The sequence below is a fragment of the Pyrenophora tritici-repentis genome, chromosome 1 (assembly GCF_003171515.1).
Source record: "Pyrenophora tritici-repentis strain M4 chromosome 1, whole genome shotgun sequence".
NCBI lineage: Eukaryota > Fungi > Ascomycota > Dothideomycetes > Pleosporales > Pleosporaceae > Pyrenophora > Pyrenophora tritici-repentis.
In genome coordinates, this window is record NC_089390.1 from 5340267 (window position 1) to 5364847 (window position 24581).

At 50.8% G+C, this 24581-nt stretch overlaps 9 protein-coding genes across 9 annotated transcripts; 5 read left to right on the top strand and 4 right to left on the bottom strand.

The window, feature by feature from the left end:
* Window positions 1–2381: 2381 nt before the first annotated feature.
* Window positions 2382–3888, bottom strand: PtrM4_020920 (uncharacterized protein; the record flags this gene model as incomplete). Its single annotated transcript, XM_066103422.1, has 5 exons — window positions 2382–2886; window positions 3082–3452; window positions 3505–3572; window positions 3634–3670; window positions 3727–3888. The coding sequence occupies 5 exons, from the start codon at window positions 3886–3888 to the stop codon at window positions 2382–2384; spliced, it is 1143 nt and encodes a 380-aa protein (XP_065965624.1).
* Window positions 3889–9359: 5471 nt separating this feature from the next.
* Window positions 9360–12347, bottom strand: PtrM4_020930 (small nucleolar ribonucleoprotein complex subunit Utp14; the record flags this gene model as incomplete). Its single annotated transcript, XM_066103423.1, has 2 exons — window positions 9360–12010; window positions 12158–12347. 2 exons carry the CDS (start codon window positions 12345–12347, stop codon window positions 9360–9362), a joined length of 2841 nt encoding a protein of 946 aa, XP_065965625.1.
* A 195-nt stretch (window positions 12348–12542) lies between these two features.
* PtrM4_020940 (MRP-L27 domain-containing protein) lies at window positions 12543–13047 on the top strand (the record flags this gene model as incomplete). Its single annotated transcript, XM_001931940.2, has 2 exons — window positions 12543–12737; window positions 12823–13047. The coding sequence occupies 2 exons, from the start codon at window positions 12543–12545 to the stop codon at window positions 13045–13047; spliced, it is 420 nt and encodes a 139-aa protein (XP_001931975.1).
* Window positions 13048–13336: 289 nt separating this feature from the next.
* PtrM4_020950 (UbiG, 2-polyprenyl-3-methyl-5-hydroxy-6-metoxy-1,4-benzoquinol methylase) lies at window positions 13337–14251 on the bottom strand (the record flags this gene model as incomplete). Its single annotated transcript, XM_001931941.1, has 1 exon — window positions 13337–14251. One exon carries the CDS (start codon window positions 14249–14251, stop codon window positions 13337–13339), a length of 915 nt encoding a protein of 304 aa, XP_001931976.1.
* A 510-nt stretch (window positions 14252–14761) lies between these two features.
* On the top strand, window positions 14762–15019 carry PtrM4_020960 (uncharacterized protein; the record flags this gene model as incomplete). Its single annotated transcript, XM_066103424.1, has 1 exon — window positions 14762–15019. The coding sequence occupies one exon, from the start codon at window positions 14762–14764 to the stop codon at window positions 15017–15019; it is 258 nt and encodes an 85-aa protein (XP_065965626.1).
* A 2004-nt stretch (window positions 15020–17023) lies between these two features.
* On the top strand, window positions 17024–17916 carry PtrM4_020970 (uncharacterized protein; the record flags this gene model as incomplete). Its single annotated transcript, XM_001931943.2, has 3 exons — window positions 17024–17234; window positions 17325–17618; window positions 17714–17916. 3 exons carry the CDS (start codon window positions 17024–17026, stop codon window positions 17914–17916), a joined length of 708 nt encoding a protein of 235 aa, XP_001931978.2.
* Window positions 17917–19399: 1483 nt separating this feature from the next.
* Window positions 19400–20398, top strand: PtrM4_020980 (uncharacterized protein; the record flags this gene model as incomplete). The annotated part of the gene is made up of 1 exon (XM_066103425.1): window positions 19400–20398. The coding sequence occupies one exon, from the start codon at window positions 19400–19402 to the stop codon at window positions 20396–20398; it is 999 nt and encodes a 332-aa protein (XP_065965627.1).
* A 318-nt stretch (window positions 20399–20716) lies between these two features.
* PtrM4_020990 (uncharacterized protein) lies at window positions 20717–21241 on the top strand (the record flags this gene model as incomplete). The annotated part of the gene is made up of 1 exon (XM_066103426.1): window positions 20717–21241. One exon carries the CDS (start codon window positions 20717–20719, stop codon window positions 21239–21241), a length of 525 nt encoding a protein of 174 aa, XP_065965628.1.
* Window positions 21242–22248: 1007 nt separating this feature from the next.
* On the bottom strand, window positions 22249–23311 carry PtrM4_021000 (uncharacterized protein; the record flags this gene model as incomplete). Its single annotated transcript, XM_001931944.2, has 3 exons — window positions 22249–23091; window positions 23141–23224; window positions 23276–23311. 3 exons carry the CDS (start codon window positions 23309–23311, stop codon window positions 22249–22251), a joined length of 963 nt encoding a protein of 320 aa, XP_001931979.2.
* Between the last annotated feature and the right edge of the window lie 1270 nt (window positions 23312–24581).

Sequence of the window (24581 nt, forward strand, 5' to 3'; positions counted from 1 at the left end):
CCCCTATCGAGGCTGCTGCTGTTAGCAAGACTGGATCTCTCACTGTGGTTGATAGTCAAGTCATGATCCGAGATGATAGTAATATCTATATTACTATTCATTGCGTTCGTTGAGCTAGGGACGGATCGCGACGTTGTTCCGATGTAGACAAAGCTGGGTAGACATACCCTGGGTTTCAGCGTGATTGGGAAACAAAGGCGATTTCATGTGTGCAAGAATTATGTAGAGCTACATTTCGTAGATACTATCGAGTTCTTGGAGTTACTATCCTGCGGATCTCCACCCAGCCTGCACGCTGTACCTATCTCTGAGTTAAGAGCTCATGTATGATACGATATCAATTGAGAATATCTATTGTGTCTCCACATCGATGATATTAGGTACAGATGCATGACTACCGAACATGGATAGCATTCGATTTGAGTGAAACCACGTGGGAACATCACATGACCAGGTTTTACCTTCATGTACACACATGTCGAGTTAGCCAAACTCCCATGTCTAACGCACAAGCCTCGCCCATAAGATGTGGAAAGGAAGTCTTGCTCTTGCAACTGACGCGAGAGGTCTATTCGGCCCGCGATCCGTTTCGCTACACATTGCTGCATGTGGAAGCCACCAAGTAACGCGCTAACCTCATTCTGTGCATATGGTCGCCCTCAGCCACAACGTCGTTCATGACAAAGACAAGACAAAGCAACACGACAAAGAGGTATTAGTAAGTATCCTTTGCAAATTTCGTCTCTGATCGCTGCATGCTGAGTCCCGTCGGAAACTTACGATGTTAAAGTGCTTCTGTCTTGGATTGCCTGATTGTCATGGAGAGCCCATTTGAGCTTCATCAACTCTGCTAAGTTTCCTTCTATACCATCGCACCGAAATATTGCGCAAACAAACCTCGTGGGGCAACTGCATCCACTTCGTGCATCAAATCTCTATACCTCCCAGACACAAAAGGACGATCTACCGGTAAACCACCTGCCGACATACCAAAACGGCCGAATCAAATACAATAATCTCCTTTTCGTACCTCAAGCGAAACGGCATCACCCACCAACCTCGGCAGTCAAAACGAGAGCAAGCACCCAAATAACCCAACCCCCACATGCTCTCCCTTCCCCTCTCCCCAAAAAGGCAGGTCCCGCTCACTAACCCCCCGGCAACAAGCACCCAGCTTCATAAAACTTGTCTCCTAGCCTTCCCGCCGCAGCAGCCCAAGCAGAATAACCACACGTGCCTCCCAGGCCCAAGCCACCCAAGTACACTACGTAGGTACCCACAATGACCTCCCCAAGGCAGTCAAGCTGCAACCTCCGACCCGGTACATTCGTCGACAGCAAGGCGGGAAAGCCTGCCGATCATAACTTAGCTCTTACTGTACTTGCACGTCTCCATCCCGCCCTCTTCCTAGCGTCTTGCCTACAAGCCACCAAGCGAATCGATCGGCCAAGCGTAAGTCTCGATAAGGTTATCGAAAGCAAAGAAAAATACATTAACAGGAAAAATCCAGGGGTACGCAGAAGGGAAGTTCCTTGACGTGGTAACGGTAAGCTGCCAAGACACGGTCGGCTATGGGGTGTCGTTCGGGTTTGGCTGCGCTTGTTCGGGCCGAAGGGGGTGGTCAGCGTTTAACGTTCATGTCATAACCATTTTTGGCAAGTCCAATTTGGGCGCGGGAGATCCAAATGGGGATGGAGGAGATCGACATTTGTTGTTTTCGGTTGGGGGGGGGGGGAGGCTGCTGGCTTATTGAACGGGTGTTAGGGCTGACGGGTGGGGACGAGGGAGGCCGGTGGACCGTGGAGAGACGGGTGGTGGTAGCCGGTGGATCGCTGACAGTCATTGCGGTGGGAGGGATCGGGCTGATTTTTGGGTTCGGCAGAGGGTCGCTGTCGCTTAGGTACGTACCTTTTGGTACGAGATAACGAAATGGAGTGGAAACATGGTTACGTCAAGGCGGAAATTAAAAAGAAAATTGAAAATGATCGTGAAGTCTGGATTTGGATTTTGGACTTTTCTGTCTTTCTTCTGATGGGTATCGTACATGTGGTAAATGCCATGGTTTGGAAAAGCGGTGACATTCGCTTTTTCTAAGAGCATTACGCGCTTTCCAAGCGACTAAAATCCTGCCTTGGGGGCCCTGATGAGGGGATACCGCGCGTAGAAACTAAGGATATAGGAGAAACCGCCTGGGTTGTGTTGTCGAGTGAACTGACTGACTCTAGATTCGATAAAAGCATGGAAAACCGCCCAGTCCGGCCAACTCTAGAAGAACCAAAAGACAGAAAAGAGTCGGCCTATTAATAGTAGTTCATGTGGTATCGTTAAGAAAGTGGTATCAAGAGTCTAGGAAAAAAACAAAAGGGACGGGATGTTCCGGATCATTTCCGTTGTGGCAGGTCGGGGACCTCTACTAGCTGCTCTGTGCTGTTCAGTCGCTCTAGGTTCTTGACTGACGTCGTTTCTGACCAGTTCTTTGGAGAAGTGCTTGGCTTCCAGTCGCTTGCGGCGTCGCTTTCACCTTCAACCTGCACATGTATGTCGGTGACGACTTGTATATCTCTTGCTTCATCTGACGCCGCTGTTCGGGTTGTTCGGGATGTGTTCATGGCGAAGCTTTCTTTGGTGCGCGGCAACTTGCTGCTCCGCCTGCTCCCGTACGTGGCATTTGGTGGTCGGGAGAACTGGCTCGGGTGTCGCGATGTAAATGCTCTAGGGAACCATTGTGTAACCAGTGGCCGTAGTATCGGTAGGCAAGCGCATATGATTCCGACATTAGCTTCGACGGAACTCCAAGTTGCTGCAGCTGGGTTGTCGTAGGTTGGGTCCGGCGAGTTCGAGATTGCGACGAGTGAATGTAGTCGCAGGATTGATACGATGCACACACTAAAGGGTGATGGTTAGTGCATGATCTCATGGTGTTTGACAAGGATGGGCATGCTGGATAATGGGAGTGTGGTACGGCATATGCTGCACGGTGATGCAACGCGACAAGTGTCGCATAGTGTAACGGAGTTGTAACCGATGAAACGGTCGCGCCACACCGAAGGCCGTGGAAGTGAGGGATTTGGGAACACTTACAGTCCGCCAACTGCAAAGATGGCAATGAGGCCAATCTTTTGTTTTCGGCCTAGGTTGAGGCTGCGTATGACTGGAATAGGTAGGATGATGATTGCAAAGTCGGTGAGGATGTTGATGCCTGCGTTGGTGAACCACACTGCGAACTGGTTGAGGCATTTGGCCGGCTCCCTGGTCCAAAACGCTCGGATTGGTACGCATTCGAATATGCTCGAAAAGACGGTCCAGAAGGTGTATCCAACTACGACTCCCATGGTGAGATAGTTTGCGATGAGGAACTTCCTTGTCGTAAAGATGCGTTTATATTGGAGTAGTATAGACCCCTTTGTTAGGCCAAGTGAAAGATAGTAAAAGATGAGCGAGGACCAGAAGGACTAGAGTTTCATGTTAGTACGACGGCGTGAAGGCAGATGTAGGGATCCTTGCCTTGAGGAACTTGGTCATGGCATCGTGCGATACATCGGTGATGTGCCAACCCATACCATATTGGGCTTCTATTCGCAGTCAGTCTTGAACAGAAAGGGGGTCCCAAGTGGATACGGAGTCTATACTTACGGATGCCAATGCAGATTGTCAGGCCTATGGAGCAAAACTGGCAAAATGTTAGCGCAAAGAAGGGATATATGTATGAAGAATACGAGTACTGACCATTGCCACGGCGATGCCAAAATCCTCAATACCAGCACATCGTATAATGTAGATTCGTGTGTACAGCCGAAGACAAACGATGGTGAAGGCGACGGCCGTGAATGCAGAGGAGAGTTCGACTGCTTGTTCGCCTCTGGGGTTACCAGACAATGATCCAGCCATGATATGGTAGCGAGTGCCGAAAGGTGACCAGAGACGGTTGGACAAGCAAGGCTGCGGGGGAAAGGGTGGAGTATTTGATACTTGGGAGAATAGCCTAGAATAAGATTGGTAGTGTATGGGCATTGTCGGTGGCTTTGACATAAGCGTACCTGGGGCACGTCCCCCGCTTCCGGTGCACCCGCTGAACAGTCGCATTCGCCAAATCTTCCGCGGAAACCTGGCTCCTTGACCCTGGATGAACACCTCCTGCATGGCCACGAGTCGAAACTACAGGTGTGGAATCTGATGTGAGATAGTTGCAGGAGACTAGTCTCAGCATGTGCGGGTGACATGCCGGGCAGCCGGGATCTACAGTATAAAGAATGGAGTCACGACAAAAAGTACCGAGCACAAGTCGTTGAAGGGCTGTAAAGTCCAATTGCAGCGTTGCAATGACTGCGGGTAAAATGAGGCTCCATGGTTGGAGAAGAAATGTTTTAGATTGGCAGCAAACGGTGTCACCGCCCATGCCTAACCGGCGACGCTCAGTTTCAGATTGCCATGTCTCTGTGATTCGCTTCCATGCTTCGTGACGTGACGTGATTGTGCGGTTGCCAGTACGGTGTGCACAGTCGGGTCTACGTACTCTTTCTGACGCATACAGCCGGCGCAAAAGACTAGTTGCATGCCAGCCACCGAGGCGATGTGCAGAAAAGTCTTGGAGTGCCCATAAGTCATATGCAGGAACGTGGCATGTGGTGCTGTGGCGGAAGATGGGCGATGTCGTACAGGAGAGGGATTATCCAACTCGACGTCTGGCGCAAGCGAGCCTAACGCTCGGGACCGCAGGCGCGCAAGACTTCGGTCATGTCGCGTGCCGTGTCCGCTATGTATGCACGGATCAATGCAGTTCAGAAACGGAACCACCTTTTACTTTGGACCGGTCAAGTAACATGTGTCACTGCAATGTCAGATAAGCTTTCCAGGGCATCTGTTTTGATGTGGCAACTCTGAATTGCATTTTGTCGTGAAGATTTCTTGTCGTGTCTATGGTAGCCAGGTACCCTCCCTCAACTCGGTTCGGGCTCGGGCCGGCTTCTAGCGGCCTGGGCGTATCGCATTGTTGACAGCGCTTCACTTGGCCAGCCTTACCCACCTGTACCTTGACGCCAGGCCCCTGTGGGGCCTTTTGGCAGTCAGGTGAACGATAGGGAACCGAGATTGGTTTAACCCGGAAAATCCCTCGATCTGATCATCGACTATCAATGCTCTTCTCGATATCGAACTAAGCCGCCGACATTGGTCGAGCGAGAGGGCGAGAAACAGATGGCAAAGATCGACTATAGGCACGGGAGGAGGACTCAGGAGAAGAGCCACTGCGGCTTCTGATGCTACACGGATATCCCAGCATGTGTGCCGCCAGAGCGACGGCTGAGCGGTGCCCGAGGCCGGCTTTTTCTCGCTGCTACTTGCTCTGACATTGGCAGCGGCCTGTAGCAGCTTCATGGTTCGCGGAACTGTGCTGTCGTCATTTCCATAGATTACATACCCAAGGCGAAGACAACGGCACGGCTAAAGTCTGAACATGGGCTTTGTTTGTTGCCGTTGGACTTTGCTTTTTCTTCGTTTCCCCGCGAAACAAGGTTTATTCGGTCCTGTTTCCCTGAGTTCGAAGATCCGAACCTGAGGATGCGTCTTGTAGTCGCACCCGTCTGTCTGTGTCAAACATTAGGATCGTCTCATAGCTTTGACGTAACGAGAATAGTGCCATGCACAGGCCTCGGCTTGCATGCGCGCCCAGACACTAAGCCTATCTGAGTACTCCTTCTGCTTCCTATTCCGTGTGATGCGTCGTTCATCATACCCAGATCGTCTCAAAGAACCCTGAGGTGTGAAGCGACAACACATGGCTGAACGGGCCCGTCGATCAGAGGCGGCTTGCAACTCAAGCCGTGTGAGGAAGAAACGAGGAAGGACGAGCATTGCACCACGCTACATCAAGGTAACATCACGTCAAGGATTCCTCTCCTGCTACTTGGCCTTTCTCCCCTTTCTAACGCGCGCGCATTGCGACGCTGCTCCAACGCTGGAATCAGCACCTCTTGTGGCCGGACGACTTGTGCGCTGCATCATTGGCGGGGTCGCACCTGCTACTCACACTATGACGCAGCTGCTCGTATCCAGCGCGAAACTGCCGGCTAGATCAAAGACGATTCGCCGTTGAGCATGGTCGAGCTTACGGCGCACATATTGTGATAGGCAGTCATCACGGGTAGAGCGTAGATCCTCCCTGGCCATGTCTCGAGAACGCAATTTCGAAGCTTTCTCCGGGACCGCGTCATTGGTTCCTAACCATGCTATTCAACCCAGCGATCCGCTTTCTGGGTATTCTGGTTACATACAAAGCTTTGGAACCAATATCTCTCGCTGATGTCGAATGCGTACCTGGCGTCCAACTTGGGAAAACCTCCGTACATGTTGAATCGGAGACGCAAACTCGACCCAAATCTGATCTTCGGACGAATATGAGGCCCCATACAGCCATCATCGACTGCCCGAAACCCTTTCCCTGCCACCAATCAATCTTCGCATGAATGCATGAGTCTTCTTCTAGTCAACGCGTCCAGACGAGGGTTGCGACGTCACTTTCTACCCTATCGGGCTGCCATTGTATGTAGCAGGCACATTGCGACGCGCCACGATCCCCTCCGCATATCGGCCCTCCGCTCATCGACTACCCCAATTTTCCCAATGTCTCCAACGGTATCGTCGATCCATTGAGCCTCAGTGCAAGTACCGAATACGCGATTTCGTCTAGGATATCAAGCGCCTTGCTGGGGACGTCGTTGTGCAAGCACTATTTACATCGCTGGCTCTAACCTAAATGTCTAGCATACAAGCATCAGGGCGCTCTTTGCTTTTCCCATTGCTAAATCTAGGCGCGCAACCTCATCGCTTGCGGGCAGACAGTCGGCCAACTACCCTACTAGGTATACTAAAAACAGTTCCAGGAAAACATGAGTCCCCTGGCGCACGGAGAGCATAAGATTCGCGTATATGATCTGAGGAAGGGTTTCCCAGGGTCCCCATCGAGGACCGGATAGACTTTGTGCCCGTTTGGCCGCTTTACAGCATACCACGAAGCGGGAAACAATAAATCATCATCAGCAAGAAACCAAATTTCTTTGTCGGCTTCATTGGTGCTTGGTAAACCGCCGTCGTATTGCCTGGGCATCGTTGAGCTAGTCGGAGCGATTGCATTTCGGACGGAATTCCGCCACGGTGCGAATCGGTGGCTTGCAAATGATCACATCAGCTTCCTCCACACTCAGCAAAGCTTAAGGTAGACTACAAGGAAACAAAACACTATCCAAGAACGACGATTTCTGGGACGCGAGGTGGGGGTGCAAGGGATTTGTAAGTATCTTTTTTGTCAAAGTTTCTCACAGGATGTGTCATCAACCTCATCAAGGTTGCGCAATCACCAAGAACATCACGTGATATATCCCAAACTCGCACACCCCATTCTCTCAATGGTCAATCCCGCCATCAACTCAATTCTCAACCGATACGACCGTCCTTGAAAAGCAACTCTCTCTTCCCTCCCGTATCGTCACGCGTCCATCACACCCGTCTCGTAACCCCCACAATCCAATCCCGAACCGCAGCCCCAACAGCCGATCCCCGTACTCCCACACCACAGCCCTCCCAACACAACAAGGGTATAAAACTATCTCACATCCCCCCCACGCCCACCGTTTCAACAAACGGTGACTTCACAAACACGACTCCAAAAATACGAGCTCAACCCCAGCACAGCACAAAGAAATAAACTTCTCTCCCCTTATAGCCGCCCCGGCAAGCCAAACACCCGGATGATCGGACTCTACCCAAACGCCGAACGCGTGTACAGTGACATTCTCCCTTTATCAATATGAAGTATCGAGTATATACATGCATCTTGCGATTAAGAAACAAAACAAGGCCAAATACGAGGTGGTAAGTGTCGCAGGTTTATTGATATAGTCTGCGGTGGCGTGATGGGTTCTTGTGGTGTTGAGCGCGGATACGACTGTGCCGCTTGCGGCAGTTGTGTAAGTGTGTAAGTGTGTAAGGGTACAGGCAGTGTCTGTGCGTTATACATTGTTCATAACGTTTGTGGGGCATGTTTGTAGGTGATGGACGCTGTGTGCACTGAGCGTTGGGAACGTGTGATGGGGTTATTTTTACGCATTTCTTGGTATCGATATTGGCTTTACTATGGGTGGGTTTCTCGTATTTGCACTTGTCTACTTTGACAAATGCCGTGGTTTCTGAACATGCGATGTTCTGTATCAAGTGAATACGCGCGCATGGGACATGAGTTCTCTCGTACAGTATAGGTTCAATCAGCTATATCGTATCACTGCAAACAATGGCTCGCTGATCTCCCGCGCCCCCAGAGTAATTCAAACGTTTAGCCAATGTTTCGTATACATAACTATACTACAAGCCTTTATAGATCCGACATTCCATCGTATCCTGTGGGGATAGTGGGTGCTGGAAGAATTGAAGGATTGAACTGAGGTTGTATTGTCTGAGTCTACAAACTGTATATGTAGGTGGGGGACCGTAAACAGCGCTAGTCCCAGATAGGCATCGTTCCATTACAAAGGTAAGTTGCGACTGCAGGAGCAGAGCAGGAGAGACCCCAAACCGTGACATATCCACATGCACGAATAAAGCATACACACAGTGACATGCAAAAGTCTCCGACATGCACACCAACCACATGCTGTAGCTGTCACTGCTTGTTGTTACTTGCAATTCACATCTCGCACTCGCTCTCACCTCCTTTCGCCTACGTCAGTAAACATATCTTCACTCTCCTTTTTTCCTCGCCCGTCTTTCTTATAAACCCATCTTTTTCGGTTCTGCTTCCCCTCTCATTTACTCTACACACTTACTAGAATGTAGTCACCGCCACAATCCTGTCCTCTTTATTGACTGTTCAAACAGTCTTTTCATTCCAACCTCACCACGCCGGTCTCGCTTCATGTTCTCAACGGCCGTTGCACATGACTACTGCTCCATGGGGGTATCAGGTATACTGTGAACTATATGCTGTATCCTTGTGTCGTGCATCATGGAGGCCAGAAGGGAAAGGTGGAGAGGATGCGGCGGAGTGGACTACGCTGAGACCAGGCCTGCATCTATAGCTATGGATACGCGGATCATCTCTTCTTTTCCGGTGTAGTTGCAGGCTAAGGAGCTATCTGAGTAGGATATGCACAATAGCCTGTAGACTATTGATAGCGTGTCAAGTATGTACGGTGGAATCACATTGTTCTCAGCACACAAGCCCCCATCAGCAAATGTCAAAGAAAAAGACGTCCAAGTTTTCTACTCCTGGTACGGAGCCACTATATGCATCTACTCGGGAAACCATGGGTAGCCCAATGACGAGAAACATACATCAACGCAAAGCCACTGTCCATATCATCCGTATCACTCTAAACCAACGGTTTCCTCAACGGCTTAATGACTCCCTGCTTAACAATCACCCTCGGCCTCGTAACATCCTGATGCGTCTTCTTCGTAACCCACTCTTTCCCCTTTGGCACCCGCAAACTGCGCTCATACTGTTCCCTATTCTCAAACGGAAACGGCAAAGTGCCCGCCATATACTTGACCGTAGGTTTAACCCTCTTCTCGTTGATAATGACTTTATCCAACTTCCTATCTTTGCGCTTATCGGCGCTGATGCCTGGTTTTTGAGTGACGGATTTGGCGCCGAGGTTGCGCTTTTGCTCGGCTTTGGACATGCCGTGGCCGGTCCAGGCGCCCCAGCCGGGGAGGTAGGAGACTGTTTCGGAAGATTCTTCTTCGGCAATTGTGGCGGCTTTTTCGGCCGAGAAGGTGGCTTCGACGTTGTCGCCGGCGAAACCTTTGGCGGTGAGGGCTTGGTTGCGGTGCACGAGGTCGAGGTCGATGCCTTCTTCTTCAAGGGCGGCGTCGTTTTGGTCGGAGTCGTCGTCTTGTCCTCCTAGGACAGTTGCCCAGCCGTCGTCATCGGCGGTGGTGACGCGCTGTTTGAGGAATTCGTCGACTTTGGTTTCTTGGGGCTGCGAGGCTGACTTTGACTTCTTCTGTTCTTTGGCCTTTGGAGTCGGCTTGGACTGGGCTTTGGATTTCTCTGAAGCAGCAGGCTTCGTGGTTGCCGGTGCTGGGAAGAGCTCGGGTTCCTTCGTGGCCTTCCTCTCCTTCTTTGCTTTGTTCAAGAAGGGGTTCGCCGCGCCACTTGCATCTTCCTCAGGCAGAGGTTGCGCAAAAGCCTTGTGCTGCTTACGGGTACCATTAGATAGCCCATTAACACCGTTCTTCTTTGGCGCTGGCCTCTGTTCCACATCCGATGCATCGCCGTCAACATTTACCTGTGCGTCCTCATTGTCTGATCTGGCATGCTCTTCGAACTCGCTGCGATTGATCTGTATCGCAGGAGCAGAAACATCGGGATTAGGACCGTATCTTCTCCGTCCAGCCTTTGCCGCATTCTCATCAACCTCTTCGTTAGCACTGTCTTCGCCCGCAAGTTCACGCCGCAGGCTCTCAACAGCCTCGTCGTTTTGTACGCGCTTGGCAGCTTCTGATTTTTTCATAAAGGCCATATCCGCAATCTTCGACTTGCCAGTAGAGAATGGGTTCTCCTTCAGCTTGCCGAGCGATTGCTGCAATTTGTCATTGTCGGACTGGTCATCATCGTCATCATCGCTCTCTTCTTCCTCGCTGGGAAGATCCGAGCCTTCTTCATCATCGTCGCGGACAACTTTGCCCTCGACTCGGCGGCGAAGCTCCTCGTTGCGCCTAGCCATCTCAGTCACACCGTCAAGCGCATCTTGATCCCAGTTTGCTCTTCCTGTTGCCTTGATGCCCTTGGCCCATTTGCTCTCGCGATGCTTGGCACCCATGCGCTCTTCGGCTCTACGGCGATCATTGTATTCGCGCTCCTCTTCTGAGAGATCAACACCGTCTGCCTTGAGTTGTTCGCGCTCCTTCTCCAACATCCTTTCGCGCTCCTTTCTGTGCACTCGTCGATACGCTTTACTCTTGATCTTCTTGATGCGCTTGGCGCGAACCTCTTCGCGGAACATGAGCTCTCGCTGCATTCGCAGTTCAGCACGTCGCCTAAGAACCTCTTCTACAGGAAGTTTGTTCGTCTGTAGCTCTTCCCATTTCGCTATCTTATCCTCGTCCTCTTGGCCATTTGATAGACCGCTTTGCTGAAGGATGGATTGAATGGTACTCTCGAGGTCATTGGCAGGAGCTGCGGTTGTTGTGGGTAGCAGTGTCTTCTCTCCCATGGGTTCACCTCCACTTGCATTCTTCAGAGGGAACATAAGGTGCTCAGCCCGGCGATTACGCTTAATAGTGTCCGTCCATCTGTCGAGTGTCTCGTTTGCTTTGGCATTGGCTGCAGCGCGGTCGATCTTGTCCTGCTGTCGCTTTGGTAGAGGTGCATCCAATTTTCTAGCAATATCATTCCGCTTTGATGACTTGTCATCCTGCAGCAACTTGAGGGCTTTTTTCTTCTCTGCGTCTGCAACCTTGGGCTTGAAGCTGAGAAGATCGACCTTCCTGGAAACACCAAACTCATCGGGTGCAGCAGACTCGTGAACATCAACTCTCCTGCCTTTTGTCTTTTCGTCCTCTTTTGTCGCTAAAGACGAGATCAAGTTCTGCAGTTGAGCCTGACGGTCGTCATCATCTTCCTCATCGTCAGATGAAACATCTGACTCCATGTTTCCTCCATTGTCGCTACCGCTGAGCTCGTCATCGCTGTCACCGAATCCCTCAGCCTTCTTTTTCTTATTCCTCTCCCTGCGCTCCTCTGCCTCATCCTCTTCGTACTGGTCCAGCGCAGTGGCAAGATCGATAGCATCTTCACCAAGGTCGTCTTCCTCCTCGTCCTCGCCATCTGCACTGTCGCCTTCATCCAGATCGATATCTCCGTCTTCGTCCTCAAGATCCTGTTGTCTCTTAGACTTCTTCGCCTTGCCCTTGTGGCTCTTTGAACTGCCGCGGAACGTGAAGCCTTCGAAGCGTTCCTCGTCACTCTCGCCAAAGGCTTCGTCAGAGTCGATGCTCTCGTCGTCATCGTCATTTTCTACGTGTCCCATCTGCCATGTGTTGCCCTCGGAGTCGCTTCCCTCATCAAAGCTCTCACTCCCACTTCTCCTCTTGCGCCGTTTCGGCTCAACGTCCTCGTCTTCGTCCTCCTCATCTTCGTCGTCATAATCGCGCGTCCGCTTACGCTTGAATGCCGGGTCGAATTCGCCGAGGCGGTTCTTGCGTATCTTCAGCTCATCCGGGTTCTCATACTGAGCGATAGCGAAAGCGTCCATGGCGCGCTTTGCCGCCTTTTTGGGGTTGCGCGCATTCGGGCGACTTTTTGCAGACGAGCTGCCGCTCTGGACTGAGCTGCGTGCTACTCGGGGCGGCATTGTGGCGCTTAGTCGTCGTCGTAGTTGTTGCGGCAGCGGGCAGTTTTCAGCGTCTAAACTCGAAATCTTGGCTGCACTTTTTTTTGAGTCGTGGTCCGTGCCACCTCCGCGGCATCTCCGCAACGCCTTGTCCGACTTTACAATAGACGATAAACCCACGCTTCTGTATCGCAACGGTACTGTAAATCCGCCAGCATGTTCAAAGCCACGCCCCCTCTTCAAAAAATGTTGCGGCGTCTGCCGCTATCCCCCAAGCAAGCCGGAAAAGAATACTACAAAGGAAACCGCGTTGGTTCCATGGGCATCATCAACCGATACGGCAACTTCATACCGGACTGGAATAAGATACGGACATTTGTGTATCCGGAGCGAGGTACCAACAATAGCGATGTATGTAGGAAATCACGGCGCATTGGCACCTCGAACATTGTGCCTTTGTAGATGGAGCATAGAGGGTAGGGCTAATAATTGATAGTTGACACCCTTTGTGGCCGCAAGCATTCCAAAAGTACGATACAATGACTCCAATAACCCGGAAACCTACCCCAAGCGATTCGGAGGCGAGGATTATCTAAGCGCGTGGAAAATGGCTGGTGGACATGATCTTGTGGAGGTTGAGACTGCTGCGGGGGATTCAAATGCGAAGACGCGGACAAATATGCCTACGCCATTTGAGGAGAGGCCGGCGACCAAGTCATGACGCTGAGAAGTGAAGAGAGATATATAAAGCGTGGAGGATGTATGGTATCAGTTACTAGGATGAGGTGCACGTCGAGCAGGTCCAGCGAGCGGGCACAGCAAGTTGTTCAGCCCGGAATTCCAGATGGAGCGTCGTAGGAGAGGGCTGCATGCGGTGAGCATGATTGTACGGATTCACATAAAAACGTCAAGACGACGTCCTGTATACTGTACATTACCTGGGTATCAATTGCTCCCATATCAAACCTACCATACACTCCCAGCCACTGATCCCACAACCCTCCGTCTCCTCACGCGTCTCTCCTCACACCCAAAAAGTAATTCCCCCACTGCTCACCTCCAGCAACCTCCTTCCACCCAAACCCAGGCACATACACAATCCCCATAGTCCTCACGGTACCCCAACCAGGCTGTTTCGCAAACCAATTCCTCAACTCATCCTCATTAACGTACTTGCTCCACTCATGCGTCCCTTTCGGCACAATGCCCAGGATATCCTCCGCAACAACATTAGTAACCAACCAACTCGTCCATGTCCGCGCAATTGTACTCATTATCAACCATCCCCCGGGCTTCACATGCGGCAACACGTGTTCCAGAAAGGGTCCAGGAGCGTTCACATGCTCGATGACTTCGAACAAGGTGACAACGTCGAAAGCCTCGGTATCTGAAGCAGGGCGCGGAAGATCTTCAATCGACGTGTTGAGGTATGTGAGTTTACCCGGCGCCGTCAGCGTGGGGTCGCGCCTTTTATGCGCTTCGGCGATGGAGAGGACTTGCGGTGTGGGGTCGACGGCTGTAACGGATGTTGTAGTAGGAAGACGCGCCGCAGACTCAGCGAAGATACCGCCGCCGCAGCCAATGTCTAGGTAGCGGAGTTTCTGGGTCGCGGGTGTGGGCGTGATGGAGCGGCAGCGTGTGATGAAGTCATGTCGTAGAGGGTTCATGAGATGTAGGAGTCGAGAGGGGCCGTGGGGGTCCCACCATGATGACGCGAGCGCATTGAAGTGGGAGACTTCTGTTGGGTCGACTGTGGAGCGGGATGTTGGGTTATGTTGTTTTGAGGTGGTGGTGGATATGCATCGCGAGATTCGTGGGGGTTGTAACTGCAGTGGCGTGTGTATGGCAGGGTTTCGGTAGCGTGAAGTTTGCGATATACAGCTGCGTATCGATTGCACTGCCCTGACTGGGGTTTGTGGTCTCATGGTGGGTGTTGAGGCTTGGATGGGTGTTTGGGATGAGGCGGTCGATCTGTTGATGTCACCAAGCCAAAAGTTCGAGGGACGTGCACCGGCGATCGACAGGGTACTCCGACATCTTACTTTCTTCCCCGCACCACCCTTCAATCGACTGGAGTCGGGAAAAAATTGTTACTGTGTAACAATTATAATCAGCAAATTTTTTTATAAAGACTATGTACAAAACGAGCGTATACGAGGAAACGAAGGAGACATGAAAGGACATGCAGGCAGACGAAGCGATCATGGCAATAACACGTTTGTAGACCGTCAATAACAAATTCAACCCATCATAACAGTCATGGGAGAATAAAGGTAGAAGAGATCTCTACTTCCAGATATCGTTGTGTCTTTCCGTAACCTTAGCCCTAGGCAGTCATGATACTGTGCCGCACAAGACGCACCTACATCACCCTTACCTCACCACCTGCAGCATGATACTTTCTTCGAATATCCCAAGGCTTTCACATCGACAAAATGAAACTTCCGCCCCAGAATATACAGGATGCCATCAACTCCAATGATATCGAGACGCTTCAGTCATGGCTACCTAGCGACCCAGAACCGGCCTACAAAGTCAAACAAAAATGTCTATCATTAGCAATGCCTCCTAGTTCTCTGAATACGATCAAGGTACTACTAGATCACGGGGCTACTCTCATTTGCGATAGCTTACAGAGTGCTACTTCAAGGGAGGAGCCCGCCATCTTCCAACAGCTCCTTGATCACGGTTAGGACATTGATTCGACAGAGTTCCAGAAGCCAACTATACAGTGAGTATTACACATGGTCCCCCAATATGACTCTGTCAAGACCATGTAGACACGCTTTGAGGCACGAAGGCCTATTACGCTGGTTCTTGGACCATGGCGCCAGTCCGTCAGAAGAGCAGGAACCTGTTTGAAACCTCGTAGCACGCTCGCTGCTGCAGCAGCTCTAGCTGATCCCACCCCACTCCGGTTTCTTCTATTTTATGGGACGGACTTAGACACATTGGCGCTGTTCTACTCCACCGCAGGTCGTAGTCGTAACAAAAACGGTACCGCGACTACGAAAGTACCGATAGAACATGGAATTGACGTCAACTATGATTCCCCAAGATGGTCTACGCCGCTCATTCACTGCGCAAGATACAACGCCAAGGATAAGCTACTATTGCTCCTAAAGCACGGCGCAGATCCTACTATCCGCAACCCAGTACGAGATATGTCACCCGCCGAGAGTGCGGAATACTATGAGAATACAGAGCTGTGCAATATTTTGAAAGCAGCCAAGGTTGAGTGGATATCGTCACATGTTGAATGATCGAAAACTAATTTCATCTGTCAAATACGAGTGCGTTCAAGCAGATTCGTCGAACGATAGTAAAAAATGAACAGCGTCAGGTCCAAAGTCTCTTTTCATGTCTATAGCTGTTCTATCGCAAGGCCAACTAATTCCATAGCTCTTCTTTTGGATTCTAAGCAAGCTAGCACCGCCATGTTTGGAATAGATGTCATGTTCGCTATTCGGACCTCCAGCAGCGACAACGATGGCCAAAAATTTACCAGTAATGCCTTCAAAGACACAATCCACTTGACACTAGACATCAAGAAGCCTAGCCTCCTCCATAAAATTTGTTTCTAGCTCCGAGCTGAACCCTACGGCAACAACAAACAATCTCATATTGTAATGGACAAATGTATCGCCACACTTATAAGCGGACTTAATAAGATGCGACTCTAATTCCAATACCACGCACAGCTTCACGGCTTCACGACTTCATTTAGTGCCATAAATTACATCTCGATCTCGGTGGCGTAGCATAAAGTGCCCAGTTCCCCTGGGACAAGCACCCCGCTTTCCCCGCTCCCAGGATTGGTGCCTGCCTACCCTGTCAAAGGCAGACAAAGGTCCAAGAATCTGTGCGTACAGAAGAGAAGAATATTACTATTCCCATAGCCTGTCCTCCTATGAGATCCCCGGATATGGAAAGTATGGTGTTGATGGACCGCAGTTTCCTCCAACTGGGTAGCGGTGGTTCTACTCAGACAGTGGCCATACCTATATGCTGTACCATAGTGCAAATTGCTCCGGAACCTTATGGAGATATGCGATGCTGCGAGTAAATGTCGTATCATGAATTGGGCAGAACGATAGCTAATGACTTCATAGGGAGTACATAGCGCAGATTCGATATTGATATTATACGGTTGCTGTGTTTGCGCATCTTTCAACTGAAAGGACTTTGAGCCTAATCATTCGTAGCCAAACTGAGAAACAAATTACCAGCGCATCTCATGAGTATACATGCGCACTTTTGGTATCGAAAGAGTCAGAAAAGAATCTATTTGGAGGCTTTCATCAGTGAAGCTTACAACTATATTGTGGAAATGATTCTCGAGCTCCCTGGATTAGAATGAGGGTATAAGTGCTCTCAAGAAACACCAGCATGTCGTCATTAGTTCCATGACGTCATACTTAGCACGAAACATACAGCCAGCGTCACACTTCGCTTCGAATTGCAACGATATCATGCAGATGTCTTTACTGTGTTCCTTGTGTCCCGCTTGCTGCATTTGCTAGCGCTTTGTAAGCATCGGGACCTGTCATGACTAACCCGTTTCGGCCCAAAGGCGTACTTACGACATGCTGGGGCAAGAGCAGCCAAAGACTTTTAAGACGACATTCGCCCACGAAATTGACAACATCACCTGGAAACCTTTCTTCAATCACATAGTCTGATAGAATTACCTCACCATGACATCCAAGTCTGAAGAATTCGGCTGGACCGCCGTTCCTCGCAACCGGTCCAACGTCCCTTCTGCCGAAGATGCCAAAACACAAGACGTTACGGTCAACGTGAGCGATATATGGCCCGGCACGGAACTAGTGACGAAGGCAAACGACCATGCTAAGCAACAACTACCTGGAGATGTATACGACCATAGCTTGAGGGTGTACTGTTACGGTACGTGTATTCCGCCCTCTCATCTCACCACGCTGTTGTATTTGACTAGACTCGTCTTTCTGTGTCCAACCGAACTAACATATCAATCAGGATATACTATAGTGACTCAGCATTTCCCCGCCTGGGCTTCCGAGACCTTTTTCGAAACCTGGGCTCTCACTTGCCTCTTTCACGATATCGGCACGACACCTAGCAACCGCTCAGCTACCCATCTCTCATTTGAGTTTCAGGGCGGCTTCATCGCTTTGAACAAGCTGCAAGAGCTTGGTGCACCGAAAGCCCAGGCAGAGAGCGTTGCCGAAGCGATCATCCGGCATCAGGACCCTGGGGAGACAGGCATGGTCAGTCATATGGTGCAACTTGTTCAGCTTGCAACCGAGCTTGGTATGTCATCTTCCCATCGTGATCATGCAACAAAGTCGGTTCAGTGTTTGATACATCGCGCATGACAAGAAATAGTTAGTACTGACAAATTGCAGATAACATGGGCTGGCAACCTCATCTTGTGAGCACCAAAGTCATCGAACAGGTTGTCAAACAGTTGCCTAGGAAAGGATGGTCAAATTGTTTTTCCAGGACCATCGAGGTGGAAATTGCAGAGAAGCCTTGGTGCCACACGACATCAATGGAGGGCTTTGCCGAGGCAGTGGCAGGGAACGAGTTGATGAAGCGGTATGAGTAAGCTCTAGTCACACACAGATGGATAATGATGTAACGGGTCACGATACTTCAGAAAAAGCGACTATTGGGTTACACTCTCATGTTCCTCCTTCCACCTTATCTCTGCCTCTCTCATAATCTCGAGCAATGCAGTGTTCCCCTCCTCTTCTACATGTTCAATAGCCGATATTTTAGACTGAAGTGATATCCAGACTTGGGCCATAGTCAAGCAGCCAGTGTAAAATGAACTCGCGATTGGAATATCCAACTTTTCTGGTACCAAACAGTAGGTACCAATGTACATTACGGGTGGAAACGTAAACTCCGTCTCATTGATATCCTAGCCATTTTCGAGGAGATGGCTGTTATCATGCGGATTCAGCGCATCGTCATATATTACAATGTTAACTCATGCAATATTGTTCTATCGCCTATTGACACGACCAGACTTGCTATCAGTCAGGTAACTCAGTTCGAACTGACTGAACTGACTGCCAAGACTCAGTTCAGTCAGTCAGTTCTTGAGGCAGCTGGACGTCAGTCCAGTCAGTTCAGAAGCCTCCAGACTGACTGAACTGACTGACGTTAGACTGACGTTAGCTGTTTTTAAAGCAGTATTTTAGAGTTGTGAAAGCCACATTTAGTGCGGCTTCGAAGCCGCGCTAGTCCTAGATATAAAGACACTAATCCTATATAAGTTAAAGCATCTAGCTTTAAGCTAATTAGAGTTTGCGGAAATGCGCTACCCGGTGCGCACCTAGTAAGCCTTTCGCGTCGCGTCGCGTCGCGTCTGCTATACACACGACGCTAGACTACTGTTGCCATAATACTTCTTGGTGTACTTCATGTCTACTCCCTCTAATTCAGGCCTTCGCCGCCTTGTAGAATGCGACAAGCGCAATTCTCCTCTACCATCGCTATCAAACGCGCCTACTGTTGGCGATACTGCGAGTGAGGCCTAGGCTGATGAGCCCTTGGCAGTACAGGCGGACTTCCCCAACGACGGCGACGACGACGACGACGACGACAATTACGACGGGCTTGATTTTAAGCGTGTGCCGTATCTTGAGCGGCGCCAGGTTGAGCGTAATAGTCGCGGTGGGCCAAAAAGCTGGATCTACCGCCACGGCTGGGCCGTCTGGCACCGCAAGTACAAGAAAAACTACTGGCTTTGCCGGTACTGCCATCAACGACGGAAGCAGGAGGCTTGCTACGAGGCTGACAGCACTACAAACGCCGGCCGACACCTCTCAGGCAACAAGCCTGGACACTCACACGGACCTAACGGACCTGTACCAATTGCTAGCCGGGAGGGCAATATTATGGGCGCGCTCGCAAAGTCCCAAGTACATATTATGAGGTCTAAAGGGATAGAAGTATCGCAAGAGGTAGCAAACGAGATAGCAGCAAGCTTTTCAACCTCTCGATTTCAGGACGCGCTGAAGGACTGGGTAGTCGCGGACAACCAGAGCCTTCGCGTAATAGAAACGCCGCAGTTTCGAGCCATGATTGCGGCCGTGAGCCCGCTAGCCGAAGCTCTCCTTTGGCGTAGCCACCAAACGCTCCACGATTATATTATTACTGAGTACAATACATACATACCAGCTATTGCCAACTACCTTCGCGAAGCCCGGTCGCTTATACACGTGTCATTCGACAACTGGACTTCAACTGGTGGGCAGTATGCTTTTACTGGCCTCTGCGTACATTACCTTAACAGCGAGGGCAAGCTAGTTGACCACCTGCTTGGGTTGCCTGAGCTACACGGGGCGCACACTGGCAATAATATTGCCGCTGCAGCAACAACAATACTTCGGCTATTTGGCGTTGACAACGCGAGGGTTGGGTACTTTGTGCTTGACAACGCAAGTAACAATGATACTGCAGTTGAGTCCTTAGCAGAGGAGTTTGGCTTTATCGCAAGCGAGCGGCGGCTGCGGTGCTGCTGCCATATACTCAACCTAAGCGCACAATTAGTAATTTGGGGCAAAGACCGTAGCGCGTACGAGAATGAAGCCGCACACCTTGAGGAAGAGGAGAAGTACATGGATGAGTGGCGCAAATACGGTCCTGTTGGCGTCCTCTTTGACGTGATTGCGTCTATCTGTACGCCTCAAACTCGACAACTACTAGAGCGCCTACAGTGCGAGGAGGCAGAGTCTCTAGGTGTTACACCCCACATCTGGCAGCTTGTGAAGCCTGTTAAGACACGCTGGAATAGCTATTTCAACACGTTTGTCCGTGCAGCTGAGCTACACGGCCCTATCGATGGCTATATTGAGTGTAAACTTGAGGAGCATAGTGCTGCAACAGCAACCTCACGACGCCGGAAGAATCGTGAGCAGCTCCCTGCTGCCCAGCCACGGTTATATATACGCGAAGGGGGTCTAAGCGGCAAGGACTGGGCGACAATAACAGAATACATTCGACTCCTTGAGCTATTTGCCGAAGCTACACGGCTACTTGAAGGTCGCGGCCGACACGGCCGACACGGCGCTATATAGGAAGTTCTAGTAACGTTTGAGTGGCTTCTTGACTAGCTTGAGGCTCTCAAAGACCGCCTTAAGGATGTAAATTACGAAGATCTAGATGCGCCTGAAGATCATCTTATTACAAACGTTAACCTTGCGCATTGTAAGCTTGCTGAGTACTACGCAAAATTCGATAACGCGCCTGTCTACTACACTGCTACAATACTACACCCGCACTACAAACACCACCTCTCAGCGCTCTAGAAGGTGCCTAACACCCATGTCACTGCCCGTGACGGTGTCCACTATCGCGACGGCTGGCTTGACAATAACCACCGGGCATTCCTGCGCATGTGGCAGGGGCGGAAGGACTCTGCAGCCACTTCAGCTCACACTGTAACGCCGCCGCGTAAGAAGCCCCGGCTAGGGATTTCAACGTCGCGATCAGCTTTTCTACAGTCGTCAATTGAGCAAAGCACACGGCAGTTAGAGGCAAGCCTTGCTGAGGATGAGTATAAGATATGGAAGCGGCAACCAGCGTTAGCTGAGGAGGATTGGCTGTCTCTTAATCCGCTTCTATACTGGGAGTCAGTTGCTGGGCAGTTCCCTATACTCTCAAAGTTCGCTATTGACGTCCTAACAATACCAGCAGCAGCGGCAGACTGTGAGCGGACTTTCAGCGAGCTTGGCGACATGTTAGGCACCCGGAGACTCCATATGAAGCCAGAGCTTATTTCAGCTTTGCAGAGCTTGAAGAGCTGGAAGAGGCTTGGTATACAGCCAACAACTACCTCAGCTTCTGGGCTAGCGCGCACACTATCAGAGGAAGAAATCTCAAAAGTACAGGAGCATTTATCTCAGTTCGACGTCAGGTAACTCAGTTCAGTCAGTCCAGTCAGTCCGCAGGCCGCGGCGACGTCAGTTCAGTCAGTCAGTTTTAGTTTAATTGAAAAGTCTTGGCAGTCAGTCCAGTCCAGTTCAGTGACCTCAGGACGTCAGTTCAGTCAGTCCAGAGAGCTCCGGACTGACTGAACTGACTGATAGCAACTCTGGACACGACGCACATATCGAACAAGCGAGGCACCTATAAGAACTTGCAGAGAAAGGCTAAAGTACCATATACACGCGATTGATTTGAGCCAGAGAAATAACTTCACAGAGGCGAGAGGCCTAGTTGGTACCTGATCTACTATGCTTGTTCTGAAACCTCGGTTTTTACTCAGTATACGCATATTCGACGACTCAAGTTTACCCCTATCAAGGACATCGTAGAGTGGTATCACAGCATAGGCAAATGCTATACAGGGGCTTCTTAGTATCTGGTTAGCCGAAACAACATAATGGCCATACGTTGCGAGAATAGGAAGAAGAAAAAAAAGGATAAAGGGGACATCATGTATTGAGGCTGCGCGTGACTGAGATAATCTTATCTTGCATCACCATGAGAACTCATTCCGACAAAAACAAGTCCAATGTTTACTTTTCTATCATTTCATTTAATTCTACAAGAGAAACAATCTTGCCTCTACCTGGAACCATGCCAATAACCCGGCATCAGGTAGGGAGACCCAATCATGTCTATCCGCACGGGCCAAGTAAGATAAGCCACACTCCACTTTTCGGGGCCGACCGATCCGAATCGCACTGCCACAAGGAGATATAACGCCAAGAAGAGCTGCACCACCCCACAGATACTCATACAGGAACAACATAGCCTAGGAAATAACCAACAAATAGGACAAGGGGTATTGGGGGACCCTGGCTTACGCGAATTATCACCTAGGGTTAGATACAATGTACATAGGAAACGAAGATTTGGCGCCGCTCAGCGTGCGCGCAAAGCTCGCACATTTACCAACCCCTGGCAAACAGGTATGTCCTGTCTAGTGGGCAGCGAAGAAACGCTTGACGACTTCGACGGTGATATTACCGGCTGCGTCGTCGGGGTAGATGTAAAAGGCGAGCGCGATAATGGCATAGATACCAATGCACATGGCACCTTCGAGGTAGTTGCTCTTTCCGTCTTGGATCAGGTAGTTGACGATTAGAACGGAGATGAAGAAGATCATAGTCTCGAAACCCTGGAAGTGGAGGGTCATCGGCTGGTGCATGATCCATCCGAGAACGACGAGGAAAGGTGTGACGAAGAGGGCGATTTGCATCGAGGAACCGATGGCGACGTTGATAGCGAGGTCCATCTTGCCCTTGTATGCGACGACAACAGCTGTTACGTGTTCTGCGGCGTTTCCAACGATGGGTATCAAAATTAGACCGACGAATGTTTTGCTGATGTGTGCGGATTCAACGATTGAGTCGATACTGTCAACGAGGAACTCGGCGCAGATAGCAACAAGAACGGTAACAATGACAAGTGCGACGCCGGCGGATGTTGGCGAGAGAATCTGGGCCTCCTCCTCCTCATCGCCACCCTCCTGGTTCTCGACGTCGGCAAAGAGGTTGTGATGCGAGTAGAGCTGAAAGTAGAGGTATAGGACGTAGAGGATGAGCAGAATGATGGCGGTACCGTGGGAAAGAACCAGGATGTTCTTATCGGTCTCGAGGTTGTCCTTCTTGTTGTCGCCGTGCATGACTGCGTATAGTGTAGCGGGAATGATGAGCGAAGCGGATGCGACAGCCATGAGCGAGGACATGGTAGATGCGACAGTCTCGTTGAAGCGGCTTTCATGCTGGGTGATACCGGCCGAGAGGAAGCAGCATCCGAGTACCTGGTGACAGTTAGCGGTGAAGGCTGAGTAGGCGCACGATTCGACTTACCAAAAGGATGTTGGACAAAATGCTACCAAGCATACTGGCCTGGACAATTCTGATTTCACCTTGCTTGAGCGCAACGATGGACACCTATGCGTCATTAGCGATGGTCGCAGCGCGTTGGACATTGGGCAAACTTACAATGAGTTCAACGGCATTTCCAAATGTCGCATTCATGAGTCCACCGAGCGTCTGGCCGAGTTTTGCAGAAAGCTCCTCGGTAGCAAAGCTCAATAGGGCGGCGAGAGGAATGATGGCGATGAAGTTGAGGATGAAGACGACGGTGGGATTCCAGTGGAGTGCGCCGGCGACGATGCCGAGCGGGACGAAGACCAATAGAACGTTGACATAGTTGCTGGCGAGAGTGGCATAGATCAAATGCAAGACGTGTTTGGGCAACGTCTTGACGCGCGACTCGTCCTCGTAGTTCTGGGTGCGCCCGATGAGCGGGGTGTGCTCATCGTGGAAGCGACCGTTGGCAGGCTGCGGCATAGTATGTTGGTGTGGTTGAAAACTACTGGCACGACCTGCACGGTGGAAGTCTCGCTTTATGTTTTCTGCCAAGGGCGCTCGTTAGCAAGGTGGAATTCAGCCGAGATCAATGCGCGATGAAGATGGATGCTAGAAGCTATCGAGGTTGTTGTGCTGCGCCCCGGTCCGTCGGCAGGTGATGATGGCGACCAACGATGTCGTAGCAGGATCGGTAGCTAAATACCAAGGCTTTCGAAGCGCATCATAACAAGGCCGGGGCAAGAGCCGAGTGCGGAATAAAGAATCAAAGGGCAATACTCACTCATTGCTGCTGGCGGAAGAGTCAGACGGCCACACGAGCGGAAGAGCTAGCAGGATGTGTCCTGGCAATGGCCAAGCTCCGTGGTCAGGTAGTTGGTATGAAAAGCAAGGCGTGGGATTGGCTGAGGAAAGGGTGAGATTGACCGACAGATAGCGGCAGAGATTGGCAAAGTCTTCGTAGTTAAAAGAGCAGCGAAAACCCCGGCGAATTTGGTTAGTTATTCAAGAGGGGGAGGGGGCAGTGCATCAGCTATGTTGGGGTGGTTGAGATGACGAGGGTGGTTGGTGAGGCGGCTGTGTACTGCCAAGTGAGCACCAGCGGCAAGGATGCCAACTCGAGTGCCAGGGGAAGTGGAGCGCTGTATCATCTCTCGGTAGCGCCGCCTTCGTGTCATGGAAGGCGTTTGCAATGTGTCCTTGCAAAACAAAGCCATCCTGGCAATTACGCTGCCCAGGTGCCATTGTCGCCCCAAAAAGCCTCGCTATCGCCAGATTGCGCTGCGCACTGCTACGGCCGCAGATGATGTCATGTGCGCCGAACGCACCTTCCCGCCATCTCCAATCTGAGCCTGGGCTGGGGGGCCCATGCACGTAAACAGATCTCCATCGGACCCACCTTCTCCTGCCTCCAAAAAACAGGGTCTCAGCCTGCTTT